Source organism: Nicotiana sylvestris, chromosome 9 (genome assembly GCF_000393655.2).
Source record: "Nicotiana sylvestris chromosome 9, ASM39365v2, whole genome shotgun sequence".
Lineage (NCBI taxonomy): Eukaryota > Viridiplantae > Streptophyta > Magnoliopsida > Solanales > Solanaceae > Nicotiana > Nicotiana sylvestris.
In genome coordinates, this window is record NC_091065.1 from 71,133,149 (window position 1) to 71,149,100 (window position 15,952).

The 15,952-nt window shown below is 37.6% G+C and overlaps 1 protein-coding gene across 1 annotated transcript; it reads right to left on the reverse strand.

Moving 5' to 3' along the window:
• Positions 1–5,378: 5,378 nt before the first annotated feature.
• Positions 5,379–6,398, reverse strand: LOC138877737 (uncharacterized). The gene is made up of 3 exons (XM_070157369.1): positions 5,982–6,398; positions 5,769–5,834; positions 5,379–5,663 (listed from the first exon to the last, which is right to left on the reverse strand). Exons 1-3 carry the CDS (start codon positions 6,396–6,398, stop codon positions 5,379–5,381), a joined length of 768 nt encoding a protein of 255 aa, XP_070013470.1.
• Between the last annotated feature and the right edge of the window lie 9,554 nt (positions 6,399–15,952).

Consider the following 15,952-nt stretch of genomic DNA (forward strand, 5'->3'; position numbering starts at 1 on the left):
TTCTGCACACAACTATTTTTTTTTGCACATAATTAATCTTCTATCTTTTCTTCAATTATATACATGCGCTTCTTTTTAGGCGAAGACCATTACACCGCTAACTAAAAATCCTTTTTTTTGTTGAAGATTTGACTTTGCTTTATCTGAGGCGAAGACCATCACATTTGAGCCAAAAATTTTACTTTATCTGAAGCGAAGACAGTTACACCGTCTAAGCCAAAGATATATTTTTTTATTTTGAAGATTTGATTTTACTTTATCTGAGGCGAAAACCATTACACAGTTTGAGCCAAAGATTTTACTTTGTCTGAAGTGAAGAACATTACACCGTTTGTTTGAAGATTTAACTTTATTTTATTTGAAGCATAGACCATTACACTGTCGAAGCCAAAGATTTTCCTTTATCTTAGGCAAATATTATTGCACCGTCTAAGCCAAAGATCTATTGTCTGAAGCGAAGACCATTACACCGTCTAAGCTAACGACTTCATCTTGTTTGAAGATTTAACTTTATTTTATCTGAGGCATAGACCATTACACCGTCTAAGCCAAAGATTTTCCTTTAACTTAGGCAAATATTATTACACCGTCTAAGCCAAAGATTTATTGTCTGAAGCGAAGACCATTACACTGTCTAAGCTAACGACTTCATCTTGTTTGAAGATTTAACTTCATTTTATCTGAGACATAGACCATTACACCGTCTAAACCATTTTTCTTTATCTTAGGCAAAGATCATTACACCGTCTAAGCCAAAGATTTATTGTCTGAAGCGAAGACCATTACACCGTCTAAGCTAACGACTTCATCTTGTTTGAAGGTTTAACTTCATTTTATCTGAGGCATAGACCATTACACTGTCTAAGCCAAAGACTTCACTTTATTTGAAAACTTGACTTTCTTTATCTATGGCAAAGACCATTACACCGTCCAAGCCAACGACTTTGCCTTTTCCATGCTTAGTAGGATTAGTCTTAAGATATGACACATAATATTATGAATTTAAGGTCATGAATATCACATTTCTAAGTTAAGTGCTAATAAACACTTTTCTCTCTTTTTGCAGTGTAAACATGGTTTACTTCAAAGACTCAAGAATTTCTTCATCTAATTCGCAATGCCTTATTATTTCAGACCATAAGGGAAGCAAGGAGGGGACAAGGTTACAAGTTGATAGGTCACTAATCGGCCAATATGCTGCAGCTTTATGGGTACCTTTGAGGGATCTACCTTATTTGGCAGACTGGACGCTTGAATACAATAGTCGTACTCCCAAGACATGGATGCTTTGCACCACTACTCATCATGCTCGGAATATTGCGAGTACCTTACCATGTCTGGGCGTCGAATTATTAACAAGGAAACTTATTGGGGCAATGATTTGCTGTTCGGCGGTGAATTTCATTACGTTCCTGGCTACTGGAAATGGGCAGAAGACGTCTTAAGTAGGTGTCACTTGTCACTGGAGGGTGCAAGAATTTATGACGCCATATATGCTTCACTCTTTACATATGACCATAATACAAATATTATGCAGGCTTTCTGTTAGGCATGGTGCCCTGTTACCAACACATTGCTTACCTCTGCTGGAGAACTATCTATATCACTTTGGGATTTGCATAAGATCGGTGGTTTGCCTATAACAGGATCTCCTTACGAGGAAGTTGTGCTAAATGTTGAAGAGCTTACAGGCACATACAACAAGGGGAGAAGGTTTCTTCCCAGACTTGTGAGCATTTGTTTGATGCCTTCCATCGGCTCCAAGAGGGAGATAACAACGATCCAAAGGTTTCTGCAAAAAAATGGGTAGAGTTCTGGTGCAGGAAGACAATGAAGTATGCTCAGCCTCCTTTAAGGAAAGAAAAGAAGTCTGCTCGTTTGAAATCAACGCATAATCCTACCAGGGTCATAGAGGACGCAGTTAATTGGTCGACTATTGAAGAAGCTTTATTCTGTAAGCTAGGAGTTATGGATGACAAGACAGACGAGACATACTTGGCTGCTTTTCTATCTTGTTGGTTATGTATTTTTGTGCTCCCTTCAAAAGATGGTGACTTCATTCGTCCTGGGACCTTTAAGATCGCATGTCAACTTGCTTGTAAATGAAGAGTCAGCCTTGCAGTCCCAGTCTTAGCCAAAATATATAAGGGTTTGAACGAAATTTCAAAGTGCTCGTTGCTTGATCCTGCTCAAACTTGCTTTCCTGCTCATTATGTGTATGGTTGGTTAGCCCAATACTTTAAGACTCATTTTCCATATGCAAAAGGTCCAGGTGTTCCTCTCATCGCTTCATATTCCGGTGAAGGTGTTGCTAGATATTTTGGGAAAGAGGAAGCAAGGAAGCGTATTCATAGTGGAGAAAATATCATTTGGACTTCGACAATGCCCCGCAGATCTGGTCCGCACCACTACTATGACGATGGTAAGGCAGATGAGTGCGAGTTAAATTTTTTTATGAGTATTCGCTCGAATTATCTTCCTTGGAGGGATGGATTCAACTTTATTATTGAACCTTACAACCCTCATTATTGATAAGGAGAGTGATAGCAGCAAAGGAGATCAATGTTGGAAAAAGAAAAGGTCAAACCCAGAAGGGGTTGTAGAGATCCAAAGAGTTGATAGCCCTTCAAGAACACTAACAGCTCAGAACGAGAAGGTAAAAGAAAACATAAACTTTTTATTTTTTGTTATCCATGGCCCAAATGGCTTTGCTGAAGTGTTCTTACATTTATTTATTTATTATCATTTTTTTTCAGGCTAATAACATTGGAGCGTTGCAACGAGTAAGGCCACAAGATAGTGGTGAGTCTATAGCAGGACCGAACCCACGGAAATCATCTTCCACAGCCAAGGAAGATCAAGAGGCAACTTCTATTTCTCATGATGGAATTAGGGCGAAGTTGGGCTCTGATTTGCGTGAACGACCAACAATTGCAACTTCAGTTTTTGATGGAAAGAAGGTTGTCTTGGATATCCGAAAGGAGTTTATCTTGAAGCTTTGGACAGCGTAAGCTGAAAGGCAGCATCGTAGACAATGTATCTGAGCTTGAAGAAAAAACTAAAGTGATCTTTGAGGCAATGGGTGGGGATGATGTGGATATTTCCCCTTTGAGAAACCTATTAGAGTCCTTTTTTGAGCTTGCTGCTTCATATAACAAGACACGCTCGGATTTATCTGAGAAGGTTGAAGAGAATGCAATATCAGATGTTGAGGTACACCTTACAAATGCCATGACTGAAGAAGAAGAGAAGGTTAGAGAAGTGTCATTTATCCGCCATTCCCTAGTTACAGTGAAAGAGAAGATAGAGAAGCTCCGTGAAAAAGAGAAGAACTTAGAAGCCCTTTTAGAAGTCGCTGAGAAAGAAGTTGAAGAAGCCAAGTTAGGAGCCTTAACTATTAGAAAGAAGTATGATGCACGTTGCACTGCCTCGTTGACTGCTGATGACTTGGCCGACTTGGAGAAAAAGAAGAAGAAATACTTGGAAGCTATGCTCAAAGATTTGGCCAATTACAAGTTGTGCTTAGATTAGGCGATAAACACTGCTTTATTTGTTGTGTTTTTTTTCATCTCGCATTTGATTGTTTAGTAGATGTTCTTATCAGCAATAAAACTTCTTTTGCTTCACTTTATATTGTGTGTTCTCATTAATGTTCCCCTTTGTTCTTAACTTATTTTTTAGTGCTTTATGGATTTGAAGCCTTGACGTGTTTGCAAACTTTAATTTAAAGAACTAGCCCGTTTGAACACTTCAAATTGATGATGTAACAAACCTGGCAAAAAACAACTTGACTTAAAATCGGAGACTTCTTATTAAAGAAACTACAATCATTCCATCAAAGACCTCAATTTGACATAGAGGACTTGCTCCCGCTGAGCCATCAAGATAAGACAGAGAGTTCAACGAAAGAATACATGTACACCCAATTTTTAAGTGTCAATCAAGTGAATCATATTCCATCATATCTCATTTGAAGAATGACTTGGGTAATATGTATTTTTGAACTCATATGACTGAACTTAGAATGAAACTCTAAGCTGCCTACGTAACTCGGTGAAGAGGATCAAGTCATTCCATAGTTCGAAATGGGTGAGTTTTTTTTTGCGTCCTAACATTTGCCTAGGCCGCCTCTTTCGAGGTTTTCAACCTAGCGGATTTTTTTTGATGTCCTAACTTTTGCTTAAGCCGCCTCTTTCGAGGTTTTCAACCTAACAGACTTTTTTTTTCCGACCATGCACAGTTTATACTCTTGTGGGCCAGGAGTAACATGCGGTTTATGCTCATGCATTAAGGAGCATATTTGTTTTTTAAGGATAATATCTCTTCATGAATTTCCCGTTGATGGGGCCAATCCGCAAACCTTCTAAGTCAACTATCTTGTAAGAGCCACTTGAGTATACCTCTTGTACGATATATGGTCCATCCCACTTAGCAGAGAATTTGCCCCTAGATCGACGAGAGGTAATAATATGCCTTTTGACCACAAGAACTTCGTCACCCACTTGGAAAGATCTAAGGCGTACCCTTTTGTTAAAAGATCGAGACATGCCAGCTTGATAACATTCAAGGCTTTGTTGAGATTCTAGCCTCTTTTCATCAAGAGCTTCCAATTCTTCAAGGCATAACTGAGCATTTTCTTCATCGGTGGTTCCTTCTTGAATGGCAAGCCGCAACGTTGGGATTTGTTGCTCAAGTGGAAGGACCGCTTCAACTCCATAAACAAGCGAATAAGGAGTTGCTTGCGTTGGTGTGCGATATGTGGTCCTGTATGCCCAAAGAGCTTCTTCCATCCTTTCATGCCAATCTCTCTTAGACTTAGAAACAACCTTTTTCAACAAGTTGCAGAGTGTCTTGTTAAATGCTTTAGCAAGTCCATTGGCAGCAACATAATACATGGAGGAATTGCGTTGCTTGAAGCCAAAAAGATCACATATTTTATTCATCAACTTGTTATCAAATGGCTTACCATTGTCCGTCAATATATATCTCGGAATGCCAAATCGATAGATAATATTGACTCAGATGAAGTTAGCTACATTTTCCTTCTTTACTTCCTTAAGAGAAACAGCTTCTGCCCACTTCGAAAAGTAATTAGTTGCGGCCAAAATGTATAGATGTCCACTAAAAGACTTTGGCAATGGACCAACAATATCCAAACCCCAAGCATCAAATGGCCAACAAGCAACAGTTGGGTATAATACTTCCGGTGGTTGATGTATGAAGTTAGCATGGAATTGGCAAGCTTTACACCTCCGAGCGTAATCCAAACAATCTTTCACCATGGTTGACCAATAATACCCCATTCTTTTTATGTGGAAAAGAAGTTTTGGCCCAGATTGATGCGCACCACATACTCCAGAGTGTGCTTTTTGCAATGCTTAAAGGGATTCGTCAGTCCCCAAACAACGTAGGAGCACTCCATCAAATGATCGTCTGTAGAGTGTATTCTTGTAATAAAGAAAACGAGGGGCTCTCCTTCGAATTTCCGTTTTCCTTTGAGGATTTTCTGGCAATATACCATAACAAAGATAATCTATTAATGATTGTCTCCAGTCTTCAATTTCAACCTCAAGAACGGAAGCAATATGCTCAACTTTGCTTTCTTCTTCCTCATAGTCATTTGGTGGAGGAACTACCCATCTTTGGCAAACAACGACTTGTGTCTGATCAGGCAAAGATAATATAGAAGCTAAGGCTGCTAATGCATTAGCTCTCTTGTTTTCCTTTCTCGGCACGTGTTGAATAGTTACCTCTCCAAGCTAACTTACCAGTCTTTGAGCATATTTGTGATATGACACCAACTCTGGCTTCTTGACCTCATAGCTACCCAAAATCTGATTAATCACTAACTTGGAATCTCCAAAAACTTATAATTGCAATTGTTTGATATCCACAGCCATTTCAAGCCCAAGTATGGGCGCTTGATATTCAACAACATTGTTGGAGCACCATTATATCAGAGTGAAAGAATAGAGCAAAACTTCTCCTTGAGAAGTGATAAACACTATTCCAGGGCCAGCTCCTTCACGATGTGTAGCGCCATCAAAATACATCTTCCAAGGAGGCTGAATTTCTATGACCATTGCATCTTCATCAGGCAATTCATCAGACAACTCCCAATTATCTGGAATCGGATGGTCAGCTAGGAAGTCTGCTAATGCTTGTCCTTTTATTGTCTTTTTAGGAACATACACAATTTCAAATTGTTGAAACTGGAGGTACCACCTCGCTAATCGATCACTTAGGACTGGTTTAGACATGACAAACTTGATAGGGTTCTCTCTTAAGACGAGACGCATAACGTGAGCTTGGAAGTAATGCTTTAGATTTTGAATAGAGAAGACAAGTGCCAAACATAACTTCTCAATAGGCGAATACTTGAGCTCATTTGGCGTCATCATCCTACTCAAGTAATAAAGTGCATTTTCTTTGCCTTCATTGTTTCCTTGAGCGAGAAGCGCTCCTACTAACCTTTACTATGCTGAAATATATAATATTAATGGCTTTCGAGGTATGGGGGCTGCCAGTACTGGAGGTTTCATCAGATAAGACTTAATGCTTTCAAAAGCAATTCTGCAAGCTTGGTCCCATTCAAAAGGAATCCCTTTCTTCATGAGGTGACTCAATGGTTGGCATCTTCCAGCCAGATTCGAAATAAATCTTCTAAGATATGCCAACTTACCCTGCAAGCTTTTTAATTCATGAATATCTTTAGGCTCGGGCATTTTCAAGATAGCATCCACCTTAGCTTGATCAATTTCGATACCTCGGTGTCGAACAATAAAATCGAGGAACTTCCCAGAAGTAACTCCAAAAGCGCACTTCAACGGATTCATTCTGAGTTGGTATCTCTGAAGCCGTTCAAATACCATTATCAAATCTTGCAAGTGATCATCTTTCTTCCTTGATTTTACTACCAAGTCGTCAATATAACACTCCACGTTTATATGAAGCATGTCATCAAAAATATTTTGCATGGCACGTTGATATGTAGCACCAGCATTCTTCAAACCAAAAGGCTTACCTTGTAGCAGTATATACCTTTAGGGGTACGAAAGACAGTAAGTTCTTCATCCTTCGGTGCCATGCAAATTTGATTATATCCTAATGAACCATCCATGAAAGACATTGCCTTGTATCCAGTTGTTGTATCAATCATGAGCTCAGGGATAGGAAGAGGAAATTCATCTTTAGGAAAAGTGTTATTTAGGTCCCTAAAGTCAACACAAACTCGGATTTGGCCGTTCTTCTTTCTTACAGGGACGATGCTTGAAATCCATGTAGGATATTTAACTTCACGAACAAAACTAGACTCAATAAGTTTGTTAACTTCGGTTTCAATCAAGGGAACCAGTTCAGGTCTGAAGTGACGCTGTGCTTGCTTCACAGGACAAGTACCTCGTCTGACAGCAAGATGATGAACAACCACCTTGGGGTCTAAACCTGGCATTTCCTTGTAGCTCCAAGCAAATACGTCTTTGAATTCCTTAAGTAGCTCAATATATTTGCCCTCGTCATCATTAGTTATAGAGGCACTTATATATGTGGGCTTTGCAGGAAGTGCTAGATTTAGAAGTGAATTGTGGCTTGATGATTTGACAAACCCTTTAAGCAACTTTGTTGACGACTTAATTGCATCAATTCGCTTGATAGGAAGGGTCAAGTCTCCTAACACCTTACCTTCTAGTTCAGAAGATGGATCTTCGGCCTTCCTTGCCTTCGGGACATAACGAAGAACAAGAGTCACTTTCTTACTTGAAGATGCCTCATTCATCTTGTTCTGATCATGAAGCACCTGATCAACTGTAATATTTTCCTTGCTAGTTGTGACCTCAACCTTCTTTGCAACACTTTTGGTCAATATCACTTCATCAACCTTAACCTCATTTGAGACGTAATTCTTTAAGTAGAATTTTGCATCGGCAAAGTATGATTCAGCCTCAATAAAGGGCTTATCATCAACAACTATCTTCTTTTCGACCCCATCTTCACAGTATTTCAAGCACTGATGGTAGGTGGATGAAACCACTTTGTTCTTGTGTATCCATGGCCTTCATAACAAGATATTATATGAGGTCTTTACATCAATCACGTGCATCCATGCACTCGAATGCAAATCTCCCATATTTATCTCCAATTTGATAGCCCTTATAGCTCTTTGCCCCCCTTGATTGAACCTTTGAATCATCAAACGACTTTCACATAGTTCATCCATCGGTATGCCAAGCTCTTTGACAGTACGAATTGGGAGAATATTGACACCAGACCCATCATCGATCAAGATTCTACTTATTCTCTGTTCTCGCACAAAGCCAACCATAAATAGGGGGCGATTATGGTATGTTTCACCAAGCAAAAGATCATCATTAGTAAATGTGATTTTTGCATCACAAACATCCACTTCTTCAGAATTCCTAGTGAATTTTTCAGGCAAGGGAGGTGGAAACAATGATGGACTTCTTTGTCTCTTCTTCATCTATCTTACAACATGAGGCCTTAATATATTCACAGGAAGCTCGCGGGTGTAACCAGCTTGGCAGGAATTCCTCCAATGTCACTGGAAGACGTAACCTTTGATAGTGATTCTCAACCATTTTTGCTTTCTTCTAGTTCTTCTTTATCATTTTCTTCTTGGGTCTTTTCACCATTTTTACCCTAGTCAACTACTTATTGGACTCCCTTTGTGAATTTGTTTTGCAGCGTCTCCGTCAAGTCACAAGAATCCAACCTTCATCATCAGTTTCATCATCACATGATTCACTTTTCTCTTGATATCTTTCCTCCACTATTAGTTTATATGCCATAGGGGAAATCAATGGTTTGCTCACATCGATAGGTTCAATATCACCAAATTTAATCATATTTGGTGATGATGCAGTTTGGATGTAATCACATTCATGTACTTCGACAAAATTGCAAAGGACAATGGGATCAAGTGAACCAAAAATGAAAGAAACTTGATTCGAACTGTCTTTCTCATCCTCAAGCAAGATTTTTCCTTCAACGGCCAAGTCCATGACTTTCTCCTTGAAGACAAAGCACTTTTCAATAGGGTGGCCAATCAACCGATGGTACTTGTAATAATTTGGATCATTAGTCTTTCCAGTTTCATCTGGCCGCTTCATTTCGGGTAACTCAATGAGTTTCAACTCAAGGAGTTCTTCAAAAATTTCTAGGACATCAGAGTCCAAGAATGGATATTCTTTCGCTTGCATTTCCTTCAGAGTTAACTTTCGGCCAACTTTATCCTGTAAGAATGTTGTCTTCACACTTTGCTTCTTACTCACTTTTGTAGTGACCTTTAATGGCGAGGCATTAACATTCATTGATTCCTTGCTCTCAAACTTCGGCAAAAACTTGATTCCTTTCTTTATTTCTTGTTTATCCTTCACTTTGCGAGGTTCATAAACATGTGACCCTTGATTTCCACTTGAAGACATACTTAGCTCCATATCATGAGCACGTGTAGCCAATTCTTCAAAAGACTCAGGCTTGATACCCTGCAGGATGTAGCGAAGTCCCCAATGCATTTCTTGGATACACATTTCTATTCTAGAAGCTTCACTAAGTCTGTCTTTACAATTGAGGCTTGCATTCCTCCATTGATTGATGAAATCGACAACTGGTTCATCCTTCCATTGATGCGTATTTGTGAGTTCAACCATTCTTACGGTTCACCTTGTGCTATAGAAGCGGTTGAGAAATTCATATTCAAGTTGCTCCCAGCTATCGATGAAACCAGCCGCGAGATCAGTGTACCAATCAAAAACATTTCCTTTTAAGGAACAGACAAACTGCTTGACAAGATAATCTCCATAGGTTCCAGCATTATTACAAGTTTCAACGAAGTGTGCAATGTGTTGCTTTGAATTTCCTTTACCATCAAATTGTTGAAACTTTGGGGGTTGATAACCTGCAGGCATTTTCAAACTATCAATTCTCGCAGTATTCGACTTTGCATATGCGAGAGAAGACTTGGCAGCAACATCGTACTTATCTTTGATGGTTCCCATAATGAAGTCTTTCAATTGGTCAATGGGAATAACCCCGTCAGATGAAATCTGAAATTGTTTAGGAGTCGTTGTCTGCCTTGCAGATGAGTCCCCCTTATCTTGCATCGCTGGGAGCTTTCCAGGTGCATGACTTGAATCTCCCTCCATCATGCTTTCAACTTTATCTATCAGCTTGACAATTTGATTATTCTGATCTTGCATATGCTTCGTTAACCCTTCAATTGCCTTTGTTAAATTTGTGAGTTGTTCTTCAATAGTTGAGGTATTAGTTACCATTGCTTGGATAACCGTCGTGGATGGTGGAGCAAAGCACGGATTTTCTCTTACACCATACTTTGAGTGGAAAAACTCACGTGGAGTGCTTGGAGCAGATCCAGTGATCAAGACATCATCATCACCCTGTGTGATGATGTTCTTAGATCTAGAAGGGCTAAGTAGAGCCAATGTCTTTTCAACAATTTCAGCAATGTTTGCTCCTTCTTCCAATTCAGTTGGAAAGGATCTTGCCCCCTTTAAGGATTGAAAATCAAAGATAGGAACTGATGCAAACGACATTTGAAATGCTTTTTGTCCCAGCAAGTTTGCTTTGTTCCTAGTGACAGGTCCTACGCTTTCCACAGTAGCATCCAACAAGTTTTCCACATCAGATGAAAACTTGGAATCCGTAGCCTTATCAGTAGTGAGTTTGAAGTTGATCTTCTTAGGAGCCATTTTTGTGTTCTTGAAATTTGGTAATTTGAAGAGATGAGAGGTAGAGATGGTCCCACTGAGCGTGCCAGAAATTTGTAAAAATAAATTTTCGCGTCGAGAAAAATAAATAATCAAGATTGGAAAATTGCGTAACAAATATAGTATTTGATTTTAATAAATGAAAGTGTTACAATCTCTATGGTATTCCTCTGATTCTTTAAGAATGTAAAGTATCTTAATGAGCTTGACTTTGATTTGATTCAAGGGCTTGTAAAGCTTGATCTTGAATCTCCTCCCTGAACTTGAATTTGTGTTTGATCACGAACAAGTAATTTGATCTTGAACGCCTTGGTATTTGATTTGACTTCGTTCTTGATCTTGAACTTGAACTTGAACTTGAACTTGTAGCTTGAGTGCTTGAACTTGTAGCTTGTAGAGAAATCTGTGGTGTTTGATCCACGAGCTCTCTGCTTGCTTCTTGTTATCACTTCTGGTGTCTTCTAGCTTTATGAAGACCTCTATTTATAGTTGTAGGGAGTGTTGTGGCTCTGCGATTTGATTGGTCCGTTTGAACTGACTAATACCATCCAGACACTTGGCATGATTTAATTGACTCATTTATTTGTCTTGGATTGCCATATCACTTGACACATGGCACAATCTCATTGGCTCATTTATTTGTCTTGGATCGCCACGTCGCTTGGCATGTGTCTTGATTTTATTGGCTCGTTCTTTTGATTTGGATTGCCACATCACTTGACATGTGGCATGAGCCTGGGCTTTAAGACGGGCTAATAGCCATTTGGACCTTGGGCTAATGGAGTGGGCTTATCATTTAATTTGTAGTCTAATTAAATGGATTAGCCCAACATATATAATTAACCCAATTTATTAGCCACAATATTTGTTTGGACTAATGTCTTGAATTTTATATGGTCCAAATTATTCTATGAATTTAAATTCAATAAAATTTAAATGCTTACAAGGCAAAGTAGTAAATTTCGGGATTATTTTCCAGGATTTACTTATTCACATGTTATTCCGAAATTAATTTTCTTTGTCGCATAAATCATACGATCCCTAAGGATTACAAATTCTATGTTGCAATTACAAATTCTAGAATTATTATAAAATTATTTAGAAATCGTCAAAAGAACAATTCACGTGTGAGGTCAGGAAAGTAGAATCAATTGGCTTAGACTTGAATCCGTTGACTGAGGTTAAAACGGGAATCACAGAGAAATTTAACAAAACTTCGAAAAATTTAAAAAGGCATTCTTGACATCTCTAAAAATTGGATGAAGTTGCAACTTGTGAAATTTTAAGACTTTGGGAGACTTTTATTTATTTATTATTTTTCACCTTGTGTTCTATATGCTTTGAGACTTGACTAAGTCAGATTCGGTTTAAGAGTCTCACTCCGAGGTAAAGTGCTCTTCACGAAACGCGGTTACATTTCAAAATTCGAATTCAATATTTCTAGTTAAAGTTGGAGGAGTTGTGAGACTTATTATAATGATATTGTTTTTACGTTCTCTACAACTCTACAGGTAAGTCAAGAGACCACTAGTTTTCAGCTAGTGCCTAGTCATATCATATTGAAGGGCTGGGCATGTAAGTTGTCAAATGAGCCCCTGCTTGTAATCAAATTTGACATTAGTATATACTCAACCCCTCCCCAAAACCAAATGAAAAAAAAATTAACATTATATATTTTTTTAAAAAGTTATCCACACCCGTTTTTTACACCAAATTGCATTAATCTACTACAGTTAAGTTAAAAAAAAACTACTGCTGTATTAACTCATTATAGATAATTGATAACAATATATTAAAGTCATATATATGCCATGTATTTGTTAAATTGGTAAAAACATTAGGTGTTGATAAGTTCTTCATATATTTTAATTCTTCTACACTCTGTTTTCTAAATGACTGAAAAAGCGAGAAGAAGTGTCCGATGTTTTCACAATTGACCCCTTCTTCTGAAGAAAAATACTACTCCATACATGGTTCGTTGATGGCATTTCTATCCAATAAAAGCTACTAGTACTAAATTATACTAAAAGAAACCCAATTTGAAGTTTATCTAGAGCTATCTTCTACTTCAAATAAATGACGCATGAGCAGAAAAAAAATGTTCTGGCCCGTAAAATTGTATACGCAAAGTCGCAATAGAACGCACATATGGAGGAAGAACAAAATAAAATAGATAGTCTAAAAATTCATAGCAGAAGCGTTTGCATTAATATATTCAATACGATAAGGCAGCCACGTATGTTGGATTCAAAACGTTAGGACAAGTATTCATAAGCCACGATTATCAGTTGTTTTAAAAAAAGTTGCACGCAGAATCCTCATCTAATTAAGGATTATGTTTTGACAAATTGGAAGAGTTGTTCACATTTCCACCTTAGTCATGTTGGATATTGATTAACTTTTGGACTAAATAGTAGAACAAATCAAGCTTTATCCTTTATTCCATGTGAATTTAAGATAAAATAAAATGTAATTCTTTCAAAAAAGAACACCGAATGAGCTGCCAGACACCACCAGTGGCATACAAAGGGTTTTTCAAAAGTCGTGTCAATTTATTATTTTATTTGAACAATTTATATTGTACATGTGAGTTAAATATTAGAGTAGGATAGTTTTAAGGTTTTATTGATATTTAGTCTTGTATGCTTTTCTAGTGGTGATGATATATACACACACATTATTATTCTTTAGAAAAATATTATTTACGTTCATTATATAATGACACCTTTTAAAGTGTCTCCACTCTCCACCACTGTGCTCCACAATTAAAGTAGTAAGTACTAATTACTAGTGTTCATGCATCCTTTTATTATTTAATTATATATATTTAGGTGAAAATACATGTGAAAAAAAAGATATTAATGGTTGGTCTCACAATTGACTAGATCTTAATTAGATATCATGAGCAGAAGAAAGGTGAAAGGCAGGTGAGATCCTGATATGGGTGGTTGAAAAACAACACTTCACAATATTGTAGTGCTGAAAATTGCTCTTTTTGTTACTTTCTACATTTTCATCATGGTCTATAGTTAATGGCCTGCACTACGCCATTATATTCTACATGCTAAACAGACCATTGTTTGTGGGAAGTTTACCAAACTTAGTGCATCCCAATTCTGTTTTTCCAAAATAGTCTTTTAATCACATCTTCTTCAATTTACACAATCAATTAGACATGACTAATAAGCTCCGATTCATGAGTTTTTTAACGTCCCAATGTCACGCATAAGCTTTATCGAACTGTCTGAACGATGATATTTTATTTCTAATGGTAATGAGACTCGAACGCACAACTTTATCTAATACACTATACTAAATTGAGTTAATACTCTTGTCAAAAGTTAAACAATAGTAGTACTTTATTGGCGTAATGGCTTCCTTGCCACTTAAACTTGTAGGGCTTTTGAAAGCCGATACACGAACTTTGGATTTTCCGGTTTGAACACTCCAACTTGACAAAATGGGTAATAATAAACACATCCATCAGAGCGTGTATACCAATTGCGCTGACATGTACATCACATCATGCTAACCTATTTATTACTTGCATGTGTTATTTGTGGGTCCCATTTTAAATATAAAATCAGAAAAAAAGTTAAAAATACAAAAAGGAAAAAAAACGCCTGAAACATAGTTTGACAATTCCACCGTGGGAATCGTCCCCTCCGACGAGCAGCAGAACTCCGGCGAGGCAAAAATGAACGCGCAAGGTGTTCCAGGTATCCAAATTGGAAAAGAAAGGTACCAAAATGTTCGCCTTGATGAGGAGAATGCCCCTACACTTCCAATTTCATATGGGTACCAACCAATTCCTCCAATTTTACAATCCAAAAGCTCAGGCAGTCCGGTTGAGCAAGGTGTTCGACGAAATGCCCCTATCAATTCTGGACCAATTGGAGACCAATTTCCAATTGGAATCCATCCTACTACACCCATGGATCCTCTATGCAAAGATTCAGCTCAATCCATTCAAAAAATCAACCATCACCACCAAGTTGAAAACTCAAAACTTCACCAGTTGGCCGGGCAAGGTGATCAGGCAAACCAAAGGACTCAAAACCAATGCCAAACTACTCCTGCTCCTCAGGAGAATGTTTCCAAACCTTCAAACCAGACCTTACATGGGCCAAATCTTTCGAATATCCAAAATGGTCATTCTGCACATTGTTCATATAACAGTGTTCGACCAAATGCCAACGCACCCTCCAGTTCTACTCAGCCTCTTTCACTAGGATTCTTAACTTACATGTTCCGGCATGGTCTGGTGAAGTTCGTAGCATCACTTACTCATATGATAACATCACTTAATCCACGTTCACTATGGGAAGATGAAAAAATTGGAAAAGTCTTTTGTTTCTTTTTCATGTTTCTTTTTTATTTATATTTTATTCTAATTCTAATTTGTTTTAAGTAAAAACAATTCTATTCACGCGTCTTGGGAGCGTGATTTGCATACAGTTTAGCCATGTCAGCTGTAGTGCTTCCACATAGGCATGGTCAACGGTCAAATGTATTTATTATTACCCATTTTGTCAAGTTGGAGTGTTCAAATGGGAAAATTCAAAGTTCGTGTATCTGCTTTCAAAAGCCTTACAAAATTTAAGTGGCCAGGAACCCATTACGCCTACTTTATTTGACTCTGTAGTTTAGTTTCTCCATCTTCTAATAAGTTTGCTTCGGTTTTGATTTGGTTTCATCTTCTTATTCTCTTCTCTCCTTTTTTTTTTTTGCTCTTATTTTCCTTTTATTTTATTTTATTATTTCTCTTTCCAAATTTATGTCCTTTTTTGGTGATCAACAAGAGGAAGATACCTCGAAAGGCCATTGACTAATTCAAGGGAGATTGATAGGAATAACCCCCATAAAGGCTGATTTTAGCGGAATATTTGAAAACTTTCATTAATCTAGTGAACGAGATGCAAATTGAAGAAGAAACTGCAACAATTTATTAAATTATTCATCAAAGTCTACCTGGTTGATATGATTTTTGTGCTTGTTCAATTATTCACCAAACTCTACCAAATTGGTATGACTTTGTGTTATCTGCTAGTTGCTAGTGGCACGGCCTATCTGTTAAATTATTCATCAAAATCTACGTGATTGGCATAATTTATTTGAGTTGTTCAACAAATTATTTTTTAAAATTATAATTTGATACATAACAGTATGACAAAATGATAGAACTTTAGCAATAAATATTATAATACTAT

Bases quoted from the DNA above. Each gene is read 5' to 3' on its own strand.
- LOC138877737 (XM_070157369.1), bottom strand. From the start codon at position 6,398: ATGACGCCAAATGAGCTCAAGTATTCGCCTATTGAGAAGTTATGTTTG. The intron at 5,835-5,981 runs GTTTTGCTCTAT...GTGATTAATCAG, and splicing joins TTATCACTTCTCAAGGAGAA to ATTTTGGGTAGCTATGAGGT. The intron at 5,664-5,768 runs GTAAGTTAGCTT...TTGCCTGATCAG, and splicing joins ACAAATATGCTCAAAGACTG to ACACAAGTCGTTGTTTGCCA.